Here is a 22,775-nt window from a genome sequence, read left to right on the forward strand (position 1 = left end):
AAATGGATTTTACTATCAATTGAGGAATTTTAAAATAGCGCAGTTTAGTAATTGTCTGCTCCCTAATAACATTTCCTTTCAATTCGAATCAGTTTTACTTGAATAATGCCAAATCACAACAATAGTCACCCTTTATAAGGTAAAGAAACTACAAGCACTTGGTGACAGTGGGAAAGAAAAACTTTCTTTTAACAGAAAGAAACTTCCAGCATAAGCAGGCAGGGAGGAGCAGCCATCTGCCAAAATAGGTTAGAGGTAAGAGGACAACACAGTAGTGAGACTGCTGTGAGTATGATTAAGATACCTTCAGTTTATGTCTCTTTTGATTTCAAATCACAAGATCTGTTACACCACATATTTACACTTAAATATTGTTTGTTTTATTTGATAGCATCTTAGTTTCTATCAGATTTTTTAAATCAGTGTCAATGATTATGCATATTCTTTATTGTTTTTATCTCTTCAAATAGCTGTTCAGCACTTAGTTTGAAAGCGTTTTATAAATAAAGTTATTATAGGTTATACAGTAATACTTAAGCTATTTTTTTGAATCCATAGCGTCTGTTACGTCCCTCTGCAGCCCCTAATCATCTCAATGTGTTCAGCTGGTGCTAATTGGCCACACCTAGGCAGGTGTGGATAAAAGCATACCTGAGGCAAACTTCCAGGGAGCTCACTTGTCTTTGCCTTGGTGGCACCAGCCATTTTAAAGATAAAACCTCTTCTCACCTACGCTCTGGTATTCGTCGGTTTTTTTATGTTGTGGCTTTTGAGCCGGGTAGTAACATAAGTGGGGGCTCGACCGGGAACGATGCTAAAAACAATAAAACCCTAACTTTACCTAGCTAGTCTTCAGTGGTGTACAAGGCTCGAGGTAACTTTAAACGCACCCAGCTGAAACACACTAAAGGGACGTTGCTCAATCACAGTGAACACCATCCTCTCACCCACTTTAAAAGTCAAACAAACTGATATTCAGTCTCCACAAAAATGTCCAAACAATCCTGGACGAGCCCCCACTTATGTTATAACCCAACTCAAAAGCCGCAACATAAAAAAAAAGATGAATACCAGAGTGTTAGTGAGAAGAGGTTTTTTTTTTCTTAAAATGGAATACCAGGTTGGTTAAAATGGCTGATGCCACCAAGGCAAAGACAAGTGAGCTCCCTGGAAGCTTGCCTCAGGTATGCTTTTATTCACACCTGACTAGGTGTGCCAATTAGCACCAGCTGAAAACATTGAGGAGATTAGGGGCTGCAGAGGGACATAACAGTCTCAAACAATAAAAAACCCGACTTATTAAAAAGAAGCAACATAGCCCAATTCAAAAATCTGTCTTAAAACAGCTCTTGTCATTTCTTGTCTCTTCCTATGCCACAGTACATTTGATAATGTTATTGTTATTGTTTCATGATATCATGTAAGGGTATTCCCCTTCCACAACGCTTTTGCTTTCCATAGCTAAACTGTATTTCGCTCAAAATACTTGAGTGATTTCCTGAAGTAAATTTATTTGTGTCATGGATCTTCCTGCATTCTCTGGATCAAGGGGAGCTGTCGTGACTCATACACAGTGCAGAGTCTGAATAGGTAATGTTAAGACTGTAAGTTGAATTATGAATGAATAAATTGCTTTTTATAATTAATGTTGTCTTGGATTTCATCGGCCAATGAATGTTATGCTATGTCATTGCTTTGCTGCATTCTGGTCCAATGAATATGATTTTTTTCACTGTGAATTGGTAATAATATCCGAACAAATCATCAAGCCCTCGTTAAATATTGAGATGAACTGCATTTGCTGCATTGTTATAGACTGAACAAACCCTGTATCACTAACGGTACCAGAAATTAACCCAGTCTCCGGGAACATGAACTCCCGCCTTGGGCATCTGATTGGTTGAATATCCTGTCCATCATGGCATCCCTGATTTTCATTGGTCAGCGCTCTCCTCTGAGGAATCCCCCTTTAAACGTTGGCAGAACGGTCAAGATTTTGGAGCGGACTTATACAAAGCGAGCAAGTTGAGGGAAGCGCAGCACACGGACGTCTGTCAGGGCTGGAAATGCGCTTTAGTGGTCGTACGTGAGCATCTCTGGTCCAGAAGAAACATTCCATAATCATGGAACTGGAAGAGAAATCAAAATACGGTAAATATTTAAAGCCTGAAACGGAGACGCTCACTTCATTTGTCCAAAGTCCTTATCGGCAGTTAATGTAAAACCACGTTTTATTGCGTTTTTGGAGCGGCGAAAGTAGGTCTCACAATGGTCCCAGCAGCTTTGCTTAGTAAAGTACCTTTCCTCATTCTCGACTTTTAATTTTTCAAGTTAGCACTTTCTCTGGCGAAGTGTCGAACCCGTGTATTGTCACAAACTAACGCAATGTAAGCTAGCTTTTACTTCTGAGTCAACGTTTTCAGTTACGGCACGGGAGCCCTGTTCTGCGTGTGTGTTGTGAAAACACAGGATGCCTGAAGTATGCTGCTATATATTGTCAGGGTGCACAATGCCCCAGTTTGTGTTGTGCTTGTCCAGTTGCTGCCACATTCCTCAGACTGCTATGGCAGGCAGCTCAGCTAACCCAACGTGAATATAGAGCACAGCGTATTAGAAAATTCCTCAAACAAGTGAAGAGGGTCTCATTTTGTCCACCGAGTGCATTCAGTCTGCTTTGGGAAGGCTATCTTTAGTTTCATTTCAAACGCAGACTGCAACTACAGTATCAGTGCTTCTCTGTTTTGGCTGTTGTAGTTCGTAATCAGGTAATGTGGGTGTAATTATGCCCCCACTTATCCCAAAATACTTGTTAAAAATGTGTTTTTATTCTTGCACATAATAGTAATTGTAGTACAGCTTTCTGCTCAGTGAAATCAGTACAGGGGAAATGGTTATCTATGAAACGAAGAGTGATTTAAGCTAACAAAAAACATCAAACAAACAAAGTTATGCAGCGAGGTGTTTTTTTTCTTCCATAAAGTCTGTTTTTGGATCAAGAACATGTGCCTTTTGTACAAACTTCCAGTCTCTTCACATGCAGCTTGCAGTTTATACTGTTATCATCAACATGATCATAGGGAGGAATGAAAAGCGAGGCCAGATACTTCTGCTTGCAGTTCCTCCTGCTCTTCCCTGGACACTCCCTTTCCCACTTTGCTTGCCACATGATGGCTAATTGATTCAATTTACCTTCCACAGATTGCAATGAATATTGTGTATGTGTGTGTGCCTCTTTGTACAATGTCAGTTTGCTCAGTGTAGTTAGTTGTGAAAGTGAGTAAGAATGCCTACAGCCTCTCGAATTCTTTAATATCTTTCAGTGAATCTTCATACCAGCTAAAAGAAACAACTAAAAGAAGAAGAAGAAAAGAACAATAACCTTAATGTTCCATGTGGCAGAAAATGTCAGAACACACTATAGGATCTCCACCAGTTTTATGCGTTGGAGTAATTTCAGGCTGTAATATATGAAGAAACCTCAATGACAGGACCTGAAACAACCATGCAGCCTCGCCCTGGTGCAAGTTAGGCGTAATTACAAGTCATATTTAGTAGTGTAGTTTGAAACCTGATCTCCATGCCCCCCTGATCTCTCCGTCATGTCATGTTAGACTATGCTGAAACTACATTCAGATTTTTTTTGGAAACATTTCATCCATTCACTTTCTTTTCATTTCACTTCGTGTGCTGCATTGACAAAAAAACAAAAACAAAATAAAAATACATCTATTATTGCAGCCTTCTGTTTGCACTGAACGGTGCCTGATCATACCCTTGCAGACCAATCTGGGTTATGTGATTCTGCTAACAGGTTTGTGGTTTTGTCAGCTGCTTTGAACTGCGAGAGTGTGAGGCACCAAGAGTGAGTTACTGGGTAAAAACTGAGCTATGGTCTTGTATTTATTCTCCCTGGCAGTGTCTGTGTTTGTAGCTCACGTCTTAATCTCACTCACAGTTCCTGTTATTATCATCACAGGACATTGTTCCAATTTGTGCCTGAGTGTTCACGTCATATAAACAAAGTTTTAAACAGCTTCATAGAGACTTACTGTCGTCAGCTGGTGGTATTTATAATGATGATTTTCTAGATAGGTGTTACAAGCCTAAGTTGAAATGAAATGTGTGAGTTTCACTTTGCATCATATCTGTAGCAGAAATCTCTTCCTTGCATCTGACAGCAGAGAATAGCAGTTGATATGCTCATCAGATGTAGTTAAAGTTGTTGTGCAAGTGCTCATTTTTGATGAGCTTAAAGATTAGCTGCTGTCTGAAAATACTTCAATTTTCAAAAGAAACCCTCCTCTTGCAAAAGTGGAGTCCAAATCTTTGCAACCATTTCCCAAAGGATCCAACAGTTTGCTTGCATTTTTGCGTGTGGTCATTGTGTTGCTTTTTCTGTAATACCGGAAATAGATCTGAACTTGGACTGAAATAATCCACACCCTCTTTCTGTACTGATAGACATGTGGGACACAGACAGGATGGGCTGTGACCTTTAGCTTCAGGATTTTAAGCTAGTGCAACCAGCGGCAGCCCTTGGTAACGTTTTATGCAGCTTGAGAGCAAGACAAGCTATTGTTAACATTTCATCTATTTTTACTTTATGCCAGCTGGAGCCTTTCCTAGCCACCATAGAGGAAGATCTAGGGTACACCCTGGACAGTCTGTCGCTGGGCTAACACAGAGAGAGACAGACAACCATATGCACTCACACCTAAAGGGAGTTTAGATTTACCAATGAATCTAACCAGAGAGAGTACCCAAAGAGAACCTACGTGGGGAGAAAGTGGCAACCCCAAACAACAACAAAGATGGGCAGTGTTTCCAATATTGAGATCAGCATATGTCTGCTGTAGGTTTTACCCATTAAAAGGGAGTTTTTCCTTCCCACTGTTACTAAGTGCATTCTCATAGGGGGTTGCCTGGTTTTCTCTACATTATTGCAGGGTCGTTACCTTACAATATAAAGCACCTTAAGGTGAAGTGTTGTTTTAATTTGGTGCTATAATAAATAAAATTGAAAGCACTGAATTGTTTCTAAAGAATAAAAGTGTAAAATCTTATTTTAGGAAATGTCCTAAATGAATAGCAAGTATATCAGTCAGCTGATAAACAAAAATATAGCTCCACTTGTGTGTTTTGTGCTGCAAAGGGTCAGAATGTCCTTAGAAAACACTCTGAGAAGCTTTCATGTAACTCCAGGATGTGTGGGAAGGTATCAAGAAAATAAAACAGGGAAGCTCAGGAATGTTGGGACACACTAAAGAGTAAATGCTGCACCTGAATAAAAAAATACTGCTGAGAAGAAACAATGGAGGACATGAGCTTTAGCTTCAGTCACAACAATAATGCAGATTGGACTGTAAACGTCTTTGTGAAGGTTCATTGAAAACCAACATGGCCTTTCATTAGTAAGTTACAGCGCTTCTACATGTGGGAAATGTTATACTTTTTTTATGCTTCCAGTAAATGCTAGTGTGTCTTGCAGCACACTGGAGAGTATTTATCAGATTAAAACTTCAAATAAAAAATGTGCTCGCTTCATTTCCCTCACTGCATCGCCCCACGTGTTGTAGCAGCTGTCTGCAGATGGAGGTCATTTCTAATGAGTTACACATGACTGTTCGACCAGTTCCACCACACTTGATTCTAATACCTCAAATAAGTTTCCAAGGAAAAGAGCTGGATCGGTGTCGCCGTGCCAGTTATTGCAACGCGTTTTTGCTGTTTAGAGAAGTACAGGAAACCAAAGGCTCGCAGTGGTAATTCTCTTGTGCAGTAACATTAGCCAAAAAAAAGAAAAAACTGGATGGAAACTTTCATTACAGCTCCCCTTTTTTCTGGTTTCTCTGAGTGTCCGTGGAAAGCATTCGTGGCATTTAGTCTGTCTGTGGACTCTTTGTTAAAATGATGAGTTCGTTTAACACGCTCTGATTGCTTTCGGCTGTCGGAACAAACAGAAGTGGAGACCAAAATCATACAGGCAGAGAACAAAAAAAATCACTAGCTTGTAAGATTTATTGGGTTTCCCCAGTGCAGTAGATCCGTGGGAAGGAAACATATACTATTTTAGTTTTTACTCAATACTGATGTGTTTAAGCTTGTGAGCTGTCACGTCGCTGCAGGTGACCATTTTACAGCCATAAATATCCCAAACACCTGAATTCAATTAGCGAGAGCATTTACGCAAACCACCCCCAGATGGAGAACTCCTCCTCTGTTTACTGCAAACACATGTTCCTGATCACATACACAAATGAACTTTAGTCTCCTCCTACTCTTTCACACACCCACACCTTCTTTTACTTCCAGCCTCTCTGTAGATGAGTTAAAGTTGCCTGCAACTTTACGCGGAAACAAGAGGGGGAAAGCAGGCCGACAGAAATCATGTTTGGAAGTGCTGGGGAGGTACTGTAGGGGGAGCACAGGTCAGAAAGAGGCTGCTTTTTTTTTCGGGATAAACAAAGAAGTGTTTAGGGATGGGAATGTGAAATAGGTTGGGTGGGGCATTGGTTGTGCGGCTATTCAGGAACAGGTTGAACTGGTTTCCGACCAAACTACTTGGTTCTCCCCTTACTCAGTCATTTGTGGCAGCAGATAGGAAAGGTGGATGAAGTGAACCAGATAAAGAAGCTGTGAAAAGAAGGAGAAACATTTTTTTTGCCCAGGAAGGAATTTCAACATGCCTGAGGGTGGAGAATATTATGGAAAGAATGGTACTGACTTGTTTATCTTTACTTTTGCCTCAACTAGGCACTCTTTCAAAAAAAAAATGAATCTAAGACACGCTTAGCCAATCTAAAGATCACTGGGTAATCTTTAGATTGGCTGTTTACCTTTCTTGTATAGTGCTCACACCTAAAAGTGCAGCGGCAGCCTTGAGACTAGGGGTGTGTTTGTGAATGTTTGTGTGCCACTGCCGGCAGTGGATGTGTGTGCACACCGATACAGGTGTGTGGCAAGTCTCTTATCAGTGTTTTCTCCTGCACTATTGTTACAAGGTTGAATATAGATAACCACCAGAGGTGCAGATCTCTTTCTTGGACTCAATCTGTGTATTTATACTGAAGAACAGAACAAAGTTAAAAACTAAACTTGTTTGAAATATGTTAAAGTTAGATACCAGAACACATACGAAATACAACATCTACGCTCACTATAACAGGAAGTGGTGACTTCTTCAAAAGGCTGTAACTGCTTGTTGCAACATAACCCCACTGACCACATTCATAAGTCACATACTTCAGAGTCACCACAGCTGTTGTGTTTGTCTATACTTCAAGACTCCATATGCTGCACATTATTAATAGTGTATGTCTGGGCACTGTTATGATGTTGGTCTGAAGCTGGTGGAGATGTCTTTTTGTGGCATAATTGTCACAGTAATGGCAACAGGAAACAGTCCCTCCCAACGCAAGCTAATAGCATTTAAGTTTTCGTTAAGCATGAGCCAAACTGCCCTCCTTCGGCAAACGTTGTTTTTATACCGCTGATTATTCACTGCACTGAAATGCTGACCTTTTTTTTTTTTTTTTAACTCTTTAGTCAAAGCAAAGCTATGGACCCACTGATCAGGTCAGCAACAAACCAATGGGAGGTGAGAGTGTTGAAGTTGCCTCCTTCAGCACTGTTTCGCAGAAAGTTCTTTGTAATCTCATAGAAAGGTGATATGCCTGGCTGTGAAAGACCAACTGCCTTTTGTTTGTGAGTGTAAGACAAGAAAGAGAGCTGGCTGAAAGGATGTGTTAAAGCACAAAAGCTGAGCCGCTACACCAAAAACCATAGACGGTATAAACGATGGGTATGAAATGTGAAGCTAGCGTGCTGCTACATTAAAACTGTGGTTGCAAAAGACATTTCCAGTTCTATAGAAGTGTCTGGGAAAAGAGCCCAGACCACTGCAAACACTTTCCAATTGAGCTTTTGTAAATCTTTCTTATTTTAAGTGTAAGATAGGAGGATTTGCCAGGATATCCCCACTGAAGCACCAACCCTCACTGTCAGGTCTGTTCCTTGCTTGTTTACATCAGGCGTCAGGTTTGGGGTGCTTCTTGCGACAATTTAGCATTAAAAGTATAATTTGGATTAAAGAGTTTGTGGATTAACCATTAGAGAATTTGGACTGGAACTGGAAAGTGAAATTTGCTTAGATAGCAGACACACTACCGTCAGATAACCTGCAGCAAGCTCAAGTGTCTGCTTGAACCTGCAACTTTAGCTGAAAGAACAGAAAACATAGTCCTTATTATAAGAGACAGCATGTTGTAATCTAACCATATTTAGACAAAAGAAAAAAGTTTGCTCATTTTATGAACTGGGAAGTTGTTTGTCTACTGATGAGCATGATAGCTTTGTTTTGACATAGAGCTGTATTAAAACAACAATACTAGCTCCGCTGGTGGCTTTACACATGGGATGTTTGCTCCTGCTGTATTATGAGTTTTATATGAGCTCCCGGTTAGTCAGCAGGGAGGAATTTGATGAGTTTCTGGGCGTGTCTGGCCTTCAGGGGAAGTCATCTGTGAGAAAAATGGGAGGAAGACTCTGGTGCACTGCTCCATGGCCTTGATCCAGCTCTGGTTTTAACATAAATTAATGAGCAGCTATTATAAAGATGTTTACTTAACCCTTTAAACCCCAGCGTATCGTATTTGATACATGTGTTTTGTGAGGGTTTTTTTTGTGTGACATCTATATCATCAGCGTGACTTTTTTTTACCCTCAAAAATGATGTAAATTACATGACATTTTAATGACTAAATTTCAAAAATATGGCTTATGTATATGGCTTCAAGTGTGTTACAAATTAAAACTCATGTATGCAGATTAAAATTTGATATATTCTTATATTTTGTCTAAAGGTAAAAAAAAACACTCCATTATTCAAGTCAAAATTCAAGATTTTTGGCAGTTATTTCATGGTTCAGGTTTTAAAGGGTTAAACCTCTCAGCGAGCCATGCTTTCAGTTGCCACAATGCTAAGAGCTCATTGATTGATCAATGCATTTCTCTCCTTTCATGCAGGTGAGCCCAGGAAGCATGACCCGAGCTTCAGGGGCCCAATCCAGAACAGGTGAGACAGAGATGTGGCTGTTACACTGTGCAGATGACTACAGAGGACTCCATTAACCATGTGAACTCTCTCCACTGTAGGGGCTGCACAGACATTGTTTGCTGCATTCTGTTCATTATTGCCATACTTGGTTACATTGCAGTAGGAATACTCGGTAAGGAGACAACACAGAAGCACAAATATCCAAACTGAAAGCAAGTTTCATAACCTTTATATCTCTCTTTTTTTCTTCTTTTCTAACCCAGCCTGGTCCCAGGGTGACCCAAGAAAGGTGATCTACCCCACAGACAGCCGAGGACAGTTCTGTGGGCAGGCTGGCACTCCACTCGAGTGAGTTGCTTTCCGAAGTATAGATAAAATGGTCTCTGCTGCACGATTTTTCTTAATTTGAGTGTGATCTTTAGGGTATTTTGAAAGTTTGAAAAGGGTGGAGTGCCCACTACGGGCCGGGGACGAGTTCCTGCCCCAAATGGAGGAGTTTAAGTATCTCGGGGTCTTGTTCACGAGTGATGGGAGAAGGGAGCCGGAGATCGATAGACAGTTTATTGAAATTGAAACAGTTGAAACGGTTTATTGAAATGTGTTAACATACATGGATGTATATAAGACAAAAGACAGAGTTTGTACAACTCAAAACAAGCTTGTTGGTGTTCGGTGTGTTGTCCCTAAAGATACATATATTAATTTATTTTTGTCTGTTTCTTTCATGTTCATTCCTTGAGTTAGGTGCCTTTTTTATGCCTTGATGGTTCATAGCCTAGTGTTAAGTGGCCAGAGAGTCTGGCTCCTTGGAAGCAGAAATGAAGGGTGGCTCAAAAGTTTTGGGTGGTTCTTTCGATTCCTCAGGCTTTTTTGTGTACCACCATCTAAAAAGATATACAACTGGTTTGAAAGCTTAGCTAGCTAACTTAATTAGGCAACATTAATACAATCAATTATGGCTAACAAGTTAACTCAAAGGTTTTCCTGGCATGTTTACATTAAGTTAGTTCCCAAAAAGTAGATTCTGTTCATCTGGACGTAGCGTTTTCAGTGGGAGAAACGTTTCGTCCCTCATCCAGGTGACTTCTGCAGTCCCAGCTGAAAAGAATCAATTTTTGGGAATTTCCTTACCTGGTACTATTATTCATTTGTGTTATTAGTGTTATTATTATTATTATTTGTATACTTTTTTTTGGGGTTGTTTCAATAGCCACACCATGTATTTTTGGAATGTGTAAAAGTAAACTGGAAAGTACCTAGCACATGTTAGCCAATTGAAAGGCAGGACCGCTGAATAATCCCTGCAAACACTGTTGTGACAGCATTGTGTTGTCCCTGGACAAAAATAGTTAATTAGAAATTTGTGTACATTTCTGTGCACTTTCTTTGGTCTTGTTCCCAACAGGAAGAAGCCCTTTTTGTTCTACTTCAACATCATGAAGTGTGCCAGTCCCATGGTGCTGCTGGAGTTCCAGTGCCCAACCACACAGGTGCCAACTCCTCTGTTGATGAATCTTTATAATATTTATTTAAACAAAAAGAAAAACACAATATACACTATGTGCTTTGTCGTGAAGGCTTAAAATTATGAGTGTAGAGTTGGGGCAGAGTTGGCTTTTTGCTTTTGTTTACAGATGAGGAGAAAAGTTACTCTCCCAGCCCCCTATCAGCAAGTTTTCTTTAGAAAAAATACATTTGTGATTGGCCAAAATAACAGAATTATTTCAGAAAACAAAATGAACAGGGTCAGTGTTTCTAGGCCTGGAAAAACTGACCTTTTTATTGAGCCATAGTACAAACCACTGCTGTGCTTTGCAATCCTCAATGCTTAACAACATCAACTGAAAACTGAGGGTTATTTTCCAATTTACGCACAATTTAAAAACTCCAACATGGGTTTGAACTGTTCTTTTGGAACATTTTATTGTCAAAAACAAAAGAAATCAGTTTAAGCTTAAAGAATTATTGACGCTAACAAAACAGGAGATGGATATACAAAGATCACAGCGGTTCCAGGTATCACGGGCTAGAGTGAGAAGTGTCATAAAGAAATTCAAAGAGCCACACAGTAGAAAACAAGCCTGCCAGTAGTATGAAATGAAAGCTTTCAAAGAAAAGACTCTCACCAGTGCACCCCCGAACAACGATAACTAGAACCCTGTACAGGAATGGATGGGAGGAAAAGCCTCACTTCTGTAGAAGAGACGGCTAAGAACAAGCGGAAGAAGGATTATTATTACATTATTTCTTTGACTGCTTTTGTGATGGGAATGTGGCCTGACTGTCCTGCTGTCCATGTTCATCTTTAGATGTGTGTGGAGAAGTGCCCTGATAAGTTCATGACATTAATCAAAGCATACGCTGTCAATAGTGACTTTGCCTACTATAAAAACTTCTGCGAAGAAGGAGTGACCAACACAATGGTGAGTTGTACTTGAAGTCTTCTGTACTATCTCGGGTATCGATATATTCGAATGCTTTCTACAGACCTTCACTTATGTTTTGGATATACTGTGTTTTTAGGGTGTTGCAGAAATCCTTAAGCAACGTCTCTGTCCTGCAATGCTGCTTCCCAGCAAACCCTGTAAGTAGAATCTCTAAATATGTGTAAATGATTCTTTTTCAAAGGAATTTTAGGGGAGTGGAATATTCATGCAATGATAGTATCATTGCATGCTTCATGACCTTTGACCTTTACAAAAAGGCAAGCAGAGAGACCGTCAGATTTATACACACAAACAAACAAACCCATCTTACCCCATTTTTAACAACTAGACAACATAAATTGGATCTGATTCAATCACATCATTTGTGCTGCTTATCTGCACTGTACTTGAACTTCTTTATCTTTCTGCACTCCTTCCTGGCTGAAGAATTATAAAATATTTTAGTACTGTAGTTTAACAAATATCTAGTACAAATTATTTACTATTAGCTGAAAATGACACATCTTTTTTTAAAAATAATTAATTTACAAAAAGAAGCCCCACTATGAAAACATCTCACTACACATTGTTACATCCTGTGAGGCTGTGGGAGTACCTCTGCCTGGCGTTCTTTTCATTTCACCTGGATCAAACTGTTACTGGCCCCCCACCCTCATCGCCTAGCTTTTATGTGGGGACGTAACACACAGAAAACTGTATTATTCTTTACACATGTAGGGAAACTCATTTCATTTGTTTGTTTTTGTATTTTTGACAATGACACGTTTCTCTACTTTTCTTTCAGTCACCCGCAGGTGCTTCCCAGCTTTGGGCATGAAAGGAGGGGTGATAACTGTGGGAAACAGCTCCACATTTAATGATGGAAATAAAATTAGAAACGCCCAAGACCTTGTTGCTGGTGTACAGTGAGTATACATCAGTAGAATTTTGCGACACAGCTAGTTTTCAACTACATTACTCTCTCTTGGTCTGTGTCAACCGGCCACTACAAATAAAGTGTGATGAGAAATTCCTGAAGCAGATAAACATACAGGAATCTCTCCACAGGAATGCCACTGTGGTAATGGAAGCTCGTCAGGTGGTGATGAAAATCTTTGAGGATTTCACACATTGCTGGTACTGGATCCTCTTGTAAGTAATAAACTCTCCTTTTTCATCCTTGTCAGCTCTGTTTGTATTGCAAAGAGATTTTCCTTAAATTGACCGTACCTCCTCTTTGCAGGGGATTGGTTATAGCCATGATCATCAGCCTTGTCTTCCTCATCCTCCTCCGCTTCCTGGCAGGGATCATGGTCTGGGTCATGATTGCCATGTTGGTAGCGGTGATAGGCTATGGTAAGGGACAAGGTGGAAAATATCATTGTGGTTCATAATGGCTTAGTAATCTGGTCCTACCCAGAAAGCAGGTCCAGACTAGCTGGTCAGTAAGTAAATCATGAGTGTCAGTATAACCGTGAGCATGAATTCAGCACAGCAGGAATATTAATGCAGGGTTGGTAACTTTTGACTGGGGATAAATTGTGAAAGTCCTTGTTGTCAGAAAACTGTAGTCAGTGTGGAAAAAATGCAAACTGAAGGAATTTGCATGAAAGGAAGATGCAAAGTTTGAGTGAAGTGACCCACAGCTGTGATGTTAGATTTTCTATTTGAATAAAAATGTGCCATTTGTTTAATTGAGTGTGAAGAAAAACACAGCGTCACTTCCTGTCATATCCTATCCTGATCCTTTCACACTAAAAGGAATGAGAGTATGAGACACCTTTGGGGGAAAGACATGTCTCATGCAAAAACAAACAGCTGGCAATGCTGAATTTTGCATGTGCTTACCAAGCGTATATTAAAAAAACACACATTCATTATTGTGGAAAAAGAATTTTCTCCATCATTACCAAGTCATTGATCATTTCACAGATTACTTCAAAGTATCTCTAAACAGTGCTGTTCACACTTGGCAAGCTTAGCGCAGAGTTCAGTTTCAGTGTCTCAAAAAGTAATTAACTTTTATTTTAACTGCTTTAAGCTTTTCTTTTTAACTCCTACCATCCACGTAACCCTCAATCTCTGCTACCTTGCTACTCTCCAGTGTACTACTGAAGAATCACTGACAGACTGATTTTACAGTCAAAGAAAAAGCAATGCAAGTTAGTATTTTTATGGCTTTAACAGACGACCATAAGACCGTCAACTGAAAACAAATCTGTTCTAAAGGAGTGGAATTGAAAAATGAATGTGGAGTGTTAGCAAAACAACTAGTTAAACTTTGCAGACTTGTTGAACCAAGTAATTTCTCAGATAGATTAATCTGAAAGTGCTGATGTTGTCTCCTCTCCATCAGCTCATCCACAACGGCATGTGGGGAAAAAAACCACAAAAACCAAAAAAACAGAAATTAATACTCATTTGAAAGAGAGGTGTGCTGCTGTTTCCAATGGGATACAAGGAAAGTGTGCTACCAGGGATAAAAGAAAATTGTGGCCACAAGATGGAAAGATTGATGAAAATAGGCTAGGCTAATGTGAAGATAAACATCACTGTAAAATGATCTGCGGCAAATATAGTAAGAATGTTCTTAAGAATGATCTAGTATCCTACTTGACCTTTGATTTTACTTAATTGGCTTTTTTATTGACTGAAAAGAATAGTTTTTTCAGGGTCAGCAGGGGGCAGAGAGAGAAGTCTGCTGAGGTAGATGTCAAAGTTATCATTGTAACCGATTCACAGTTGATCTGACTCTTGAAATGAAAGAGATCTCCTCGTCTGTTTGGAAGCAAACCCAAAAGGAAATAAGGCCTCTTTTTCCACCTGATTTCCCAAAAAATTTATTTGCTTTTCTGTGTGCTTCCTGTTGCTGATTAGGTATCTTCCATTGCTACATGGAGTATGCAGCCCTGAAAGGAGAGGCCGGCGCTAATGTGACTATCAAGGATCTGGGCTTCCAGACAGATTTCACAGTCTACCTGCAAATTAGACAGACCTGGCTGGCCTTCAGTCAGTATACATCCTCAAAATCTCCATGGATTATCATCCACACTCAACATATGTTGATTAAAACTTGAGACACTCACATGATTTTTCTCTTATCTCCTTATATAGTTATTATTCTAGCCATTGTGGAGGTCATCATCATTTTGCTGCTCATCTTCCTTTGGAAGAGGATCCTCATTGCCATTGCTCTTATTAAAGAAGCCAGCAGGTCAGCCTTCATTTTAGAGCTGTAGCAAGTAGGAGAGAAACAGATCAATAAAACTTAGACGTTATATTGTTTATTTTAGAGTGACTCACAGTAATGGATTTAAGCGCTGCATTAAGGGTGCAGATAAAGAACCTGATACATAACTGTGAAGGTTGATGTTTGCATTTGCTTTTACGACTGATGCTGTGATCCTGTTTTCAGAGCAATTGGACATATGTTGTGTTCCCTTTTCTACCCACTGTTTACATTCCTCCTCCTGGCTGTGGTCATTGCCTACTGGGGAGTAACTGCTGTGTATCCTTTCAAGCTATTGTTCGTGGTAGTGTTGTTATTTAGGGTTGATGAGGAAATGAAAAATACAACTCTGAACTGTGTTTTTTTTTTTTTTTTTTTTTTTTTTTTTTTTTATGTTCTTGAAGAATTTAAACTTTTAAACTGACTTAAAAAATTAATGTGTCTATGAATGAACTGAATGAACAGTTGAGGTAAAGATACCTTAGACAGAGTCTGTGCAGGGATGATGAACAGGGCTGGTAAATTCACATTAAAAGCTAAGGTTGAAGTTTGATCACGCATACTCTGCAGCTGCGTGATTAAAGTTCACTGCATTCATGAACAAATAAACCAATCAAAACAGAGGAACATGCATATTATTCTTTATTATTAGTAGTATTATTATACACTCATAATTGTCAGTTTTGTTATCAGTTAATGATGGTAAGCCTTAACAGAACTGATCAGTTTCTTGTCCACGTCCAATCAGCCTATCTACAAAATCTTCAATGAGACAAATTGTGACTACTCAAGACAAACGTGTGACCCGGCTGTAAGTTTTTCTCCTCTTTATTTGTGTGTTAAATTTTCATCTCACTTCACTTCCATGCATGCCGCTTGGACTTAACGTTTTGGATTTGAGAAATACATTTGCGGCGTCACTAAATTAACCGTGTCTTTGTTCAGAACTACTCGACGAGTCCCATGAAAGCCCAGTGTGCTGACTCGAAGTGCCTTTTTGCTTTCTACGGTGGAGAGACCCCTTACCACAAATACCTAATTGCCCTGCAGTTCTACAACGTCTTCCTCTTCTTTTGGTGTGCCAATTTTGTCTTGGGACTGGGACAGATGACCCTAGCCGGGGCGTTTGCTTCTTACTACTGGGCTGCCAAAAAGCCAGATGACATTCCTGCTTTCCCAGTGTTTTCTTCTCTTGGGAGATCTCTCAGGTTTGTATCTGTGTTGGGTGAAGACTTTTAGTAAAACTGTCTTCTGACATTTGCTTTGCCGGGTCCTGAAACATACTTCCTGTTTTCATTCTTTAATTGTTTTAGGTATCACACAGGGACTCTGGCATTTGGCTCCCTTATCCTCTCCATCATCCAGATCATCAGGGTTTTGCTGGAGTATCTGGACCACAAGCTAAAAGGTTTGCTACATTTTATGGAGTCATAAATGACTCCATAAAAGTGACCTATTTAAGTCTAACATCTGTTAAAGGTTGATTGCTCTCATTCACAGGAGCCCAAAATAAGTTTGCAAAGTTCCTGTTGTGCTGTCTGAAGTGCTGTTTCTGGTGTCTGGAGAAATTTGTCAAGTTCCTGAACAGAAATGCGTATATTATGGTACGTGTTTCAGTTATTATTTATTCAAGTCTCTGAGCTGGCGTGATTAAAAGCTTGGTACTTATAATGTTAAATGTTATCTTGATGTAATGACTGCATTTGGCCTCTAGTCGGCGATCTATGGGAAAAACTTTTGCACCTCTGCCAGAGACGCCTTCTTCCTCCTCATGAGGAATGTGATCAGGTGAATGTAAAATCATCACCTCATCAGAAAGCATTTTGTTAAATGTTTAATCGTATAAAGCTGACTGGAGTAAATGCCTGTTTTTAAATCCCTGCAGGGTGGCTGTGCTGGATAAAGTGACAGATTTCATTTTATTTTTGGGCAAACTGCTCATTGTTGGGCTTCTGGGTGAGTCTGCTTTTTGTTTATGTAATTTTTTTTTTCTTCATGTTGACCATATCAGACTAAACCAGCATTTCCTGGAAAGATTGTGTCCACCCATCGCTGGATGACCGATTCAACTCACAGTCCAGAAAAGTCTGCATAGCAGATGAAATCCTGCAAACTTACTGCAGGACCTGCTGGCTCCTTTAATAAGAGCAAACTTGCAAACTGTGGTGTTTTAGGATTTGTTTATATTTTGGAAGTAGGATTTAATTGGAGCTTTAAATAGGACTGGATCGCTTCCACTGATTTTATAATGTACAACATTATTTATAGCTAATAGAAATTGTAATCATCAGCTCAGACTGTGTAGTGTACATGGGAATTGTATTTATATATTCTTTGGGGTTTCTCTCCACAGGGGTCTTTTCCTTCTTCTTCTTCTCTGGGAGAGTGAAAGCCTTTCAGAATACAGCTCCAACCCTGAACTACTACTGGGTACCCATCCTGGTAAGCAGGACTGAATTTCTATTTTTTTCTTTTCTTGTCTTTAATTGTTTTGTTGAAGGATAATGTTTGTGTGGTTGTTGTCATCTCTATCAGACTATGGTGGTTTGCTCATACCTCATCGCCCATGCATTCTTCAGCGTGTACTCCATGTGCGTGGACACTCTGTTCCTGTGTTTCTGTAAGTGACACATTCTCAGTCAGTTGTGACATCTGTATGTAATTCAAATTATCCACGCAAACGTCCAAACAGGTTCTTACGTGAAAGGGGAAAAAAAAAAAAAAACTGTGGAGGAAGGGCGTAATGTTAGGAATGAGCGAAATGAAAACTTTTCTCACTTTGCTTCTGGTGTTGGGCTGTCACTAATTTTAAATTGCATGAAATACGGTGTGCTACATTTCAAAATAACAGCCTGCTCCTGTTAGCCTGAAAAATGTTGCTGCTTGGTGATGAAGTGATACTTTGGGTGCTTTTGCTTGCTTGCCATTTGACTTTCTTTCTCTTTTTGTGTCTCCTTTCCTATTTCTCACTTCCTAATTCGCCCCCTCTTATTTCCCTTCCCACTTGCCCTCTAACACCCTGGTGTATGCATACATTTTTTTCACATTCACCCATTAACACAAAATAATCAAAAACACGATAAGGTGAAGACCTGGAGCGCAATGACGGCTCAGCTGCGAGGCCTTATTACATGTCGCCAAGTCTTCGTGAGATTCTGTGGAAGAACAAGGAGGAGGATCCATCTGAGCCCTCCGCTCAGCAGCAGCAGCAGCAACACGATGAAGACACCCAGCTGAAACAGGAGGCTCAGGAGGAGGACACGGCTTAGAGAGGAGTTTGTGGGGGAAAAACTCAGATTTTCCACTTAATTACAGGCAGAGAAAAATCCAGAAAGTCTTTTTATTTTGAACCCTTTCAAAGTATGAGCTGGGACTCTGTCATCTGCTCCCTTAACTTCTCTCAGATACTAGTACAGCTACAAAACACCATGCCTTAAAATGGCAGGGATTCAGCATTTTGCTTTAGTCCACTTTGTGCAGATGCAACCCTGCAAGTTTCAAAATGAATGAAGGAAGTTTTTCAGTTCAGAGTGATTTCAGCATCCTCCTGAGGTAATAGGACGTTGAACGTTCCCTAAATGGATTATCTAGGCTTGGTTTCGTTTGCCTCTGGTGGTCTTTAAAAACTGTTACATCCGACACTAAGTAGCGTTTTATACAGCAGCGGATACCACATTGTCTTCAGTAGAATTTCACAAACTCACAGCAAATACTGTCGAATACTATTTGTTATATTTAGAAAACACATTTAAGAGTGAAGCACGTGGCTTCATTTTTTCAGTGGTTCTTTTACTCGCAAGGCATCACCACAGCGATCCAATCTGCATATTTGATCTTGTGGATTTTGACACTGGATGCCCTTCCTGATGTAACCCTGCTAGGAATTTGTCTCCTCCCCAACTGGTGATCTTTTGCTTGTTAGGCAAATATTTTAACCAAAAGTAAAGTAGACTGCCTAAAAGTAAGCCTAAAGCATGGCTTGTTGCTAGGAAATAATGGTAATAATAAATCGAACAAACAAACACAAAATCACACTACTGTAGTACAGTATAGGACAAGAAAACTCTGGTTACAGCTGGTAACCAAACCCTGTAGAAGCTATAATCAGAGTTTTTTAAACAAACTACTTTCTTATGTAATAGGGTAGTTTAATAGAGTTGCATTTGTGTCTTAAACCTGCTTTTATCCTAGCGGCAAGTAGGGGGCGGCGACTCAAGTTATATGGAAGTCTGTGGGAAAACAAGCCTACTACTTACTATATTTATGACCGCAGTAAATGCAATCCTCAAACTGATGATGTCATCAGTGGCTAGTGTGATATCATGATGAGTACAGAAAAATGATTAAACGACTAATTATGGTCCAAGTTACTCTAACAGACTTGAAGAGATCCACCCTCACACTTCATATCTTGTTTAAAAAAAACAAAAAACAAACAAACATTATACGATGGGAAGGGCCAAAAGTTGGGGTTCCAAAAACCAAAAGGTGATGTCATAGTGGCCATGCTCATGTTTTATATACAGTTTGTGATTGTTTCTAAAATAATTCAAATAAATCAGCACAACAGACATTATTCGTCACTATGGAGGTGGGGCTTAGCGAAGGGTCAACTTAAGCGAACAGAAGGGCTTTACAGCAGGCAGGAGTTTGGTATGTGTTTAATTGTTGTATGAATTTTGTGATACGAGTGATGTCACCTCACACTCAGAGATTTATTGACACTCGCTTCATCCTGTTTAGCGTGCTGAAAGCTGGCAGATGTTTTATGGCTATTGAAAATGTGAAACTTCAGTGAACATCTGGGTAAATGGCTCCCTATGAGGTGACTTCATATTTCTAACTCGGCGTTGCCTCCATAAAACATGCTCTCACTGCCACTAGCTAATAGAAACTTGAAGCCAATCATGTGCCTAATTGACAGCATTATTAATGTTTTGCACATTAGTGTTTACAGTTGATGCAAACAGAATCTTTTTTTAATACACTCAGTGAAGCACTTTAATCTATGTTCACTCTAAGCCATAACACATTTGTCTCTGTTTAATGAATGCTGGTGAGTCTTTTAGTCGTGCAATTTTTGTTTTGGTTTTTTTAAACTGTAAATTAGCGTAGCTTTGCCTTTTAAAATATTTTTTTTAATGACTGTGTGTTTTGCAGTGCAGTTGGTTTAATAAACACAATTTAACCAGTGATATCTGTTTTAATAAAAAAAAACGGATGGTTTTTTTTGGGTTTGTTTGTTTGTTTGTTTGTTTGTTTGTTTTTGCAGAACTGAAAGGTTTTCATTCAGATTTCCTACCTGTCAATATACATTGCAAAATCTGATGCTCATTTAAACTTATGCCAAGTCCTCGAAAGCATCGAAAAGCATTAATGTCCTTTTCTTTGACCTCTTTCCAGTGGAGGATTTGGAGAGGAATGACGGCAGCCCGGAGAGGCCCTACATGATGTCCGAGAAACTCCTCAAAATCCTGAAAAAGAAGAACAAGACTGACCCAGCTCAGTAGACCACTCCGTGTAGCGGGGTGAGATCGTGGACTAAAGACAACTGGGGTTTTGTTGAGTTTGAAGTTGGATAACAAGTTCATGTCATCGATTATAAGCTGTGTCTGCTGAATTTGGTTATTACTAAATGCTTCATAAGCTCTTCTGAACCTCAGTTTGGACACAGACCTAAAAATGTCCACATTCCCACATCTTGTTTCTTGCTGAAAGCATCATGAAGTCTGGCAGGTTTTGTGGATGTTAAAAACGTAGAGACTGCACGTTTATCAACTGAAAAAGAAAAATGAACAAACATGTTAGTGGTATGTAGAATTCTTGTTTTTTTTTTTTTGTTTGTTTTTTTTGTCATGTTTTACTGTTAATATTTGAGTAGTACGGGAAGGTACATATAAAGGGTCATCTGCTACAGTTTTGTAATATGATCGGTTTTTATTCTTGTTTTTTTTAAAAAAAAATATCTATAAATATGTATAACTTGTGTCATATTTGAATTAACAGTTAACCATGTAGGCACCAAAGCCATTACCCCAGCAGTCAGGTATACATAGTGCTTTTATACCACTTTGCCTAAAGCATCTGGTGCTGCGGCATTCCTGTCATCAGCAGCCATATGGAAATGTAACCAAAAGCAAAAAAACCTTGTATCTTGATAGATGTGCTGGTTCGGATGAGGGGATTTTTTTTGTCATTTTTGTGAAGCTGAACTGTTTTCAAATAAAGCATAGTTTTCTATAAAAATCCATGTGACTCTTTATGTATTCATATACCGAAGGCTTTAAGGTGCTCCCAGTATTTCAGCATTGGTGTCATTCTGATAGACCTGATGTGACTCGTGTCTTTCGGGTACTGGGGATAAGCTCAGGTTAGTTTCCTTTCTAAGCTTAAATGGTCACACTTTCTGTTCCCTGCTGGAACTGAGAGTGTGACCACCCCCCCCCCCCCCCCCCCCCCCTCAAAAAAATTCTATATATTGATTTTGAATAAATCCTTACAAAACTAACATATAAATGTCACATCTTTCCTTTTAGCTTTAAACTTAGAAAACATAGTTACAGGTTGTAGAAATCCATAAAATCCTAACTGCTGTTCTACGTTTGACCATGAGAGGGTGTGCATATCCTCACTACAGGTCATTCAGCGTGGCACAGTAAAATCACCTGTAGTGTGTAAATGCTGGCTTTACGTAAGTGTCTAATGACTAATGCGGGAAAGTCTGTCAGGGTTTGATAAAAATCAACTTTCTAGGAGTCATATCAACAACTCTGCAGTAATGGAATATGGCTGAATACTTTTAAAATACTCCGTTACGGTTCAGAGACAGGACCTTCAGTCAGAGAGCTGCCAGTAGACACACTTCTGGAAATGTTTTAATGCAGAGTGTTTTCGAACAGGTAACAGGATGCCCTTGATTTTGAATGAATACACTGCTAAAAAAAATTAAAGGAACACTTTGAAAACACATCTGATCGTTATGGGGAAAAATCATGTTGCGTATCTATATTAATAATTTTGGGGGGAAATTTGTAGGAAGGAATAGGATGCCACAATGTTTGATGAAAATGACAGTTATCAAATTATAGAGGGCTGAATTCAAAGATAAAGGAGGGAACAAAATGACATGGCAGGCTCGTCCTTTTTGCTGAAATTTCACTGAAACTCAAGAATGGTTCTCAGCAGTGTGTATGGTTCCCATGTGCTTGGGCTCCTCCCAGATCTGGCCCAGGGCAACACTGAGCTTCCAAACAGTTTGACGTGCAACCGAAACATGATGTCGCAGAGTTCTTCTGTTGGATTTAGGTCAGGTGATTGTGGGGTCCAGTCAATGGAGTCAGTTTCTTTATCCTCCCAGGAACTGCCTGCATACTTTTGTCACATGAGACTTGGCATTGTCACACACCACGAGGAATCTAGGACCCACTGGACCAGTTGAGGGTCTGACACTGGGTCCAGATATTTCATCCCAATATTTAATAGCAGTCAGGGTGTCGTTACCTACCCTGCAGAGGTTTGTGTGTCCCTCCATGGATATGATTCACTGTCAGTGACCTATCACCAAACCGGCCATGCTGAACAATTTTACAAGCCACATAATGTTCTCCGAGGCTTCTCCAAACCCTTTCATGGCTGTCACGTGTGCTCAGGGTGAACTTGGTCTCATCTATGAAAAACAAAGGGTGCTATTGGTGGACCTCAATAATTCTTGTAATCTATGGCAAATGCCAGTTGGACTCCATAATGCCGGGCAGTGAGCACAGGGCACACTACAGGACATCAAGCCCTCAGGCCACCCTCATTAAGTCTATTTCTGATTGTTCGGTCAGAGACATTCACACTAGTGTCCTACTGGAGGTAATTTTGACTTGATGCTGTACTTGAACCTGTATTTTTTTAAGCATTGTACTTTGTTTTAAAGAATTCAAAGACTTCTCAAGCTGTGTTTATGGTGCATGCACTTTGTCACGTTGACTCTGAGCCACCGCCTCAGTGTCGCTTCCCTCCATTTTCAGTACAGCTCCTCTGTGACACTAAGTAAATGTTTGAATAATGCCAATACTGA

General features: G+C 39.7%; 1 protein-coding gene across 3 annotated transcripts; it reads left to right on the forward strand.

Annotated features, from left to right (window-relative positions):
- The first annotated feature begins 1,970 nt into the window (after positions 1-1,970).
- LOC309704438 (choline transporter-like protein 2) lies at positions 1,971-20,958 on the forward strand. Of its 3 annotated transcripts, none has more exons than XM_082529583.1 (22): positions 1,971-2,151; positions 9,025-9,073; positions 9,154-9,227; positions 9,319-9,403; positions 10,461-10,545; positions 11,365-11,478; positions 11,579-11,639; positions 12,287-12,407; positions 12,550-12,633; positions 12,725-12,837; positions 14,359-14,490; positions 14,596-14,695; positions 14,897-14,989; positions 15,437-15,521; positions 15,656-15,918; positions 16,024-16,118; positions 16,211-16,314; positions 16,425-16,498; positions 16,596-16,666; positions 17,064-17,152; positions 17,246-17,330; positions 17,795-19,905. In XM_082529583.1, the coding sequence occupies exons 1-22, from the start codon at positions 2,124-2,126 to the stop codon at positions 17,977-17,979; spliced, it is 2,190 nt and encodes a 729-aa protein (XP_082385709.1). In that variant the 5' UTR covers positions 1,971-2,123; the 3' UTR covers positions 17,980-19,905. The 3 variants fall into 3 exon arrangements, with proteins under 3 accessions (XP_082385709.1, XP_082385708.1, XP_082385710.1); XM_082529582.1 differs by lacking the exon at positions 1,971-2,151 and adding an exon at positions 6,312-6,716; XM_082529584.1 differs by lacking the exons at positions 1,971-2,151; positions 17,795-19,905 and adding exons at positions 6,313-6,716; positions 20,114-20,958.
- Positions 20,959-22,775: the final 1,817 nt, after the last annotated feature.

This window comes from Aulonocara stuartgranti (assembly GCF_965226115.1).
Source record: "Aulonocara stuartgranti genome assembly, chromosome: 4".
Classification (NCBI taxonomy): domain Eukaryota; kingdom Metazoa; phylum Chordata; class Actinopteri; order Cichliformes; family Cichlidae; genus Aulonocara; species Aulonocara stuartgranti.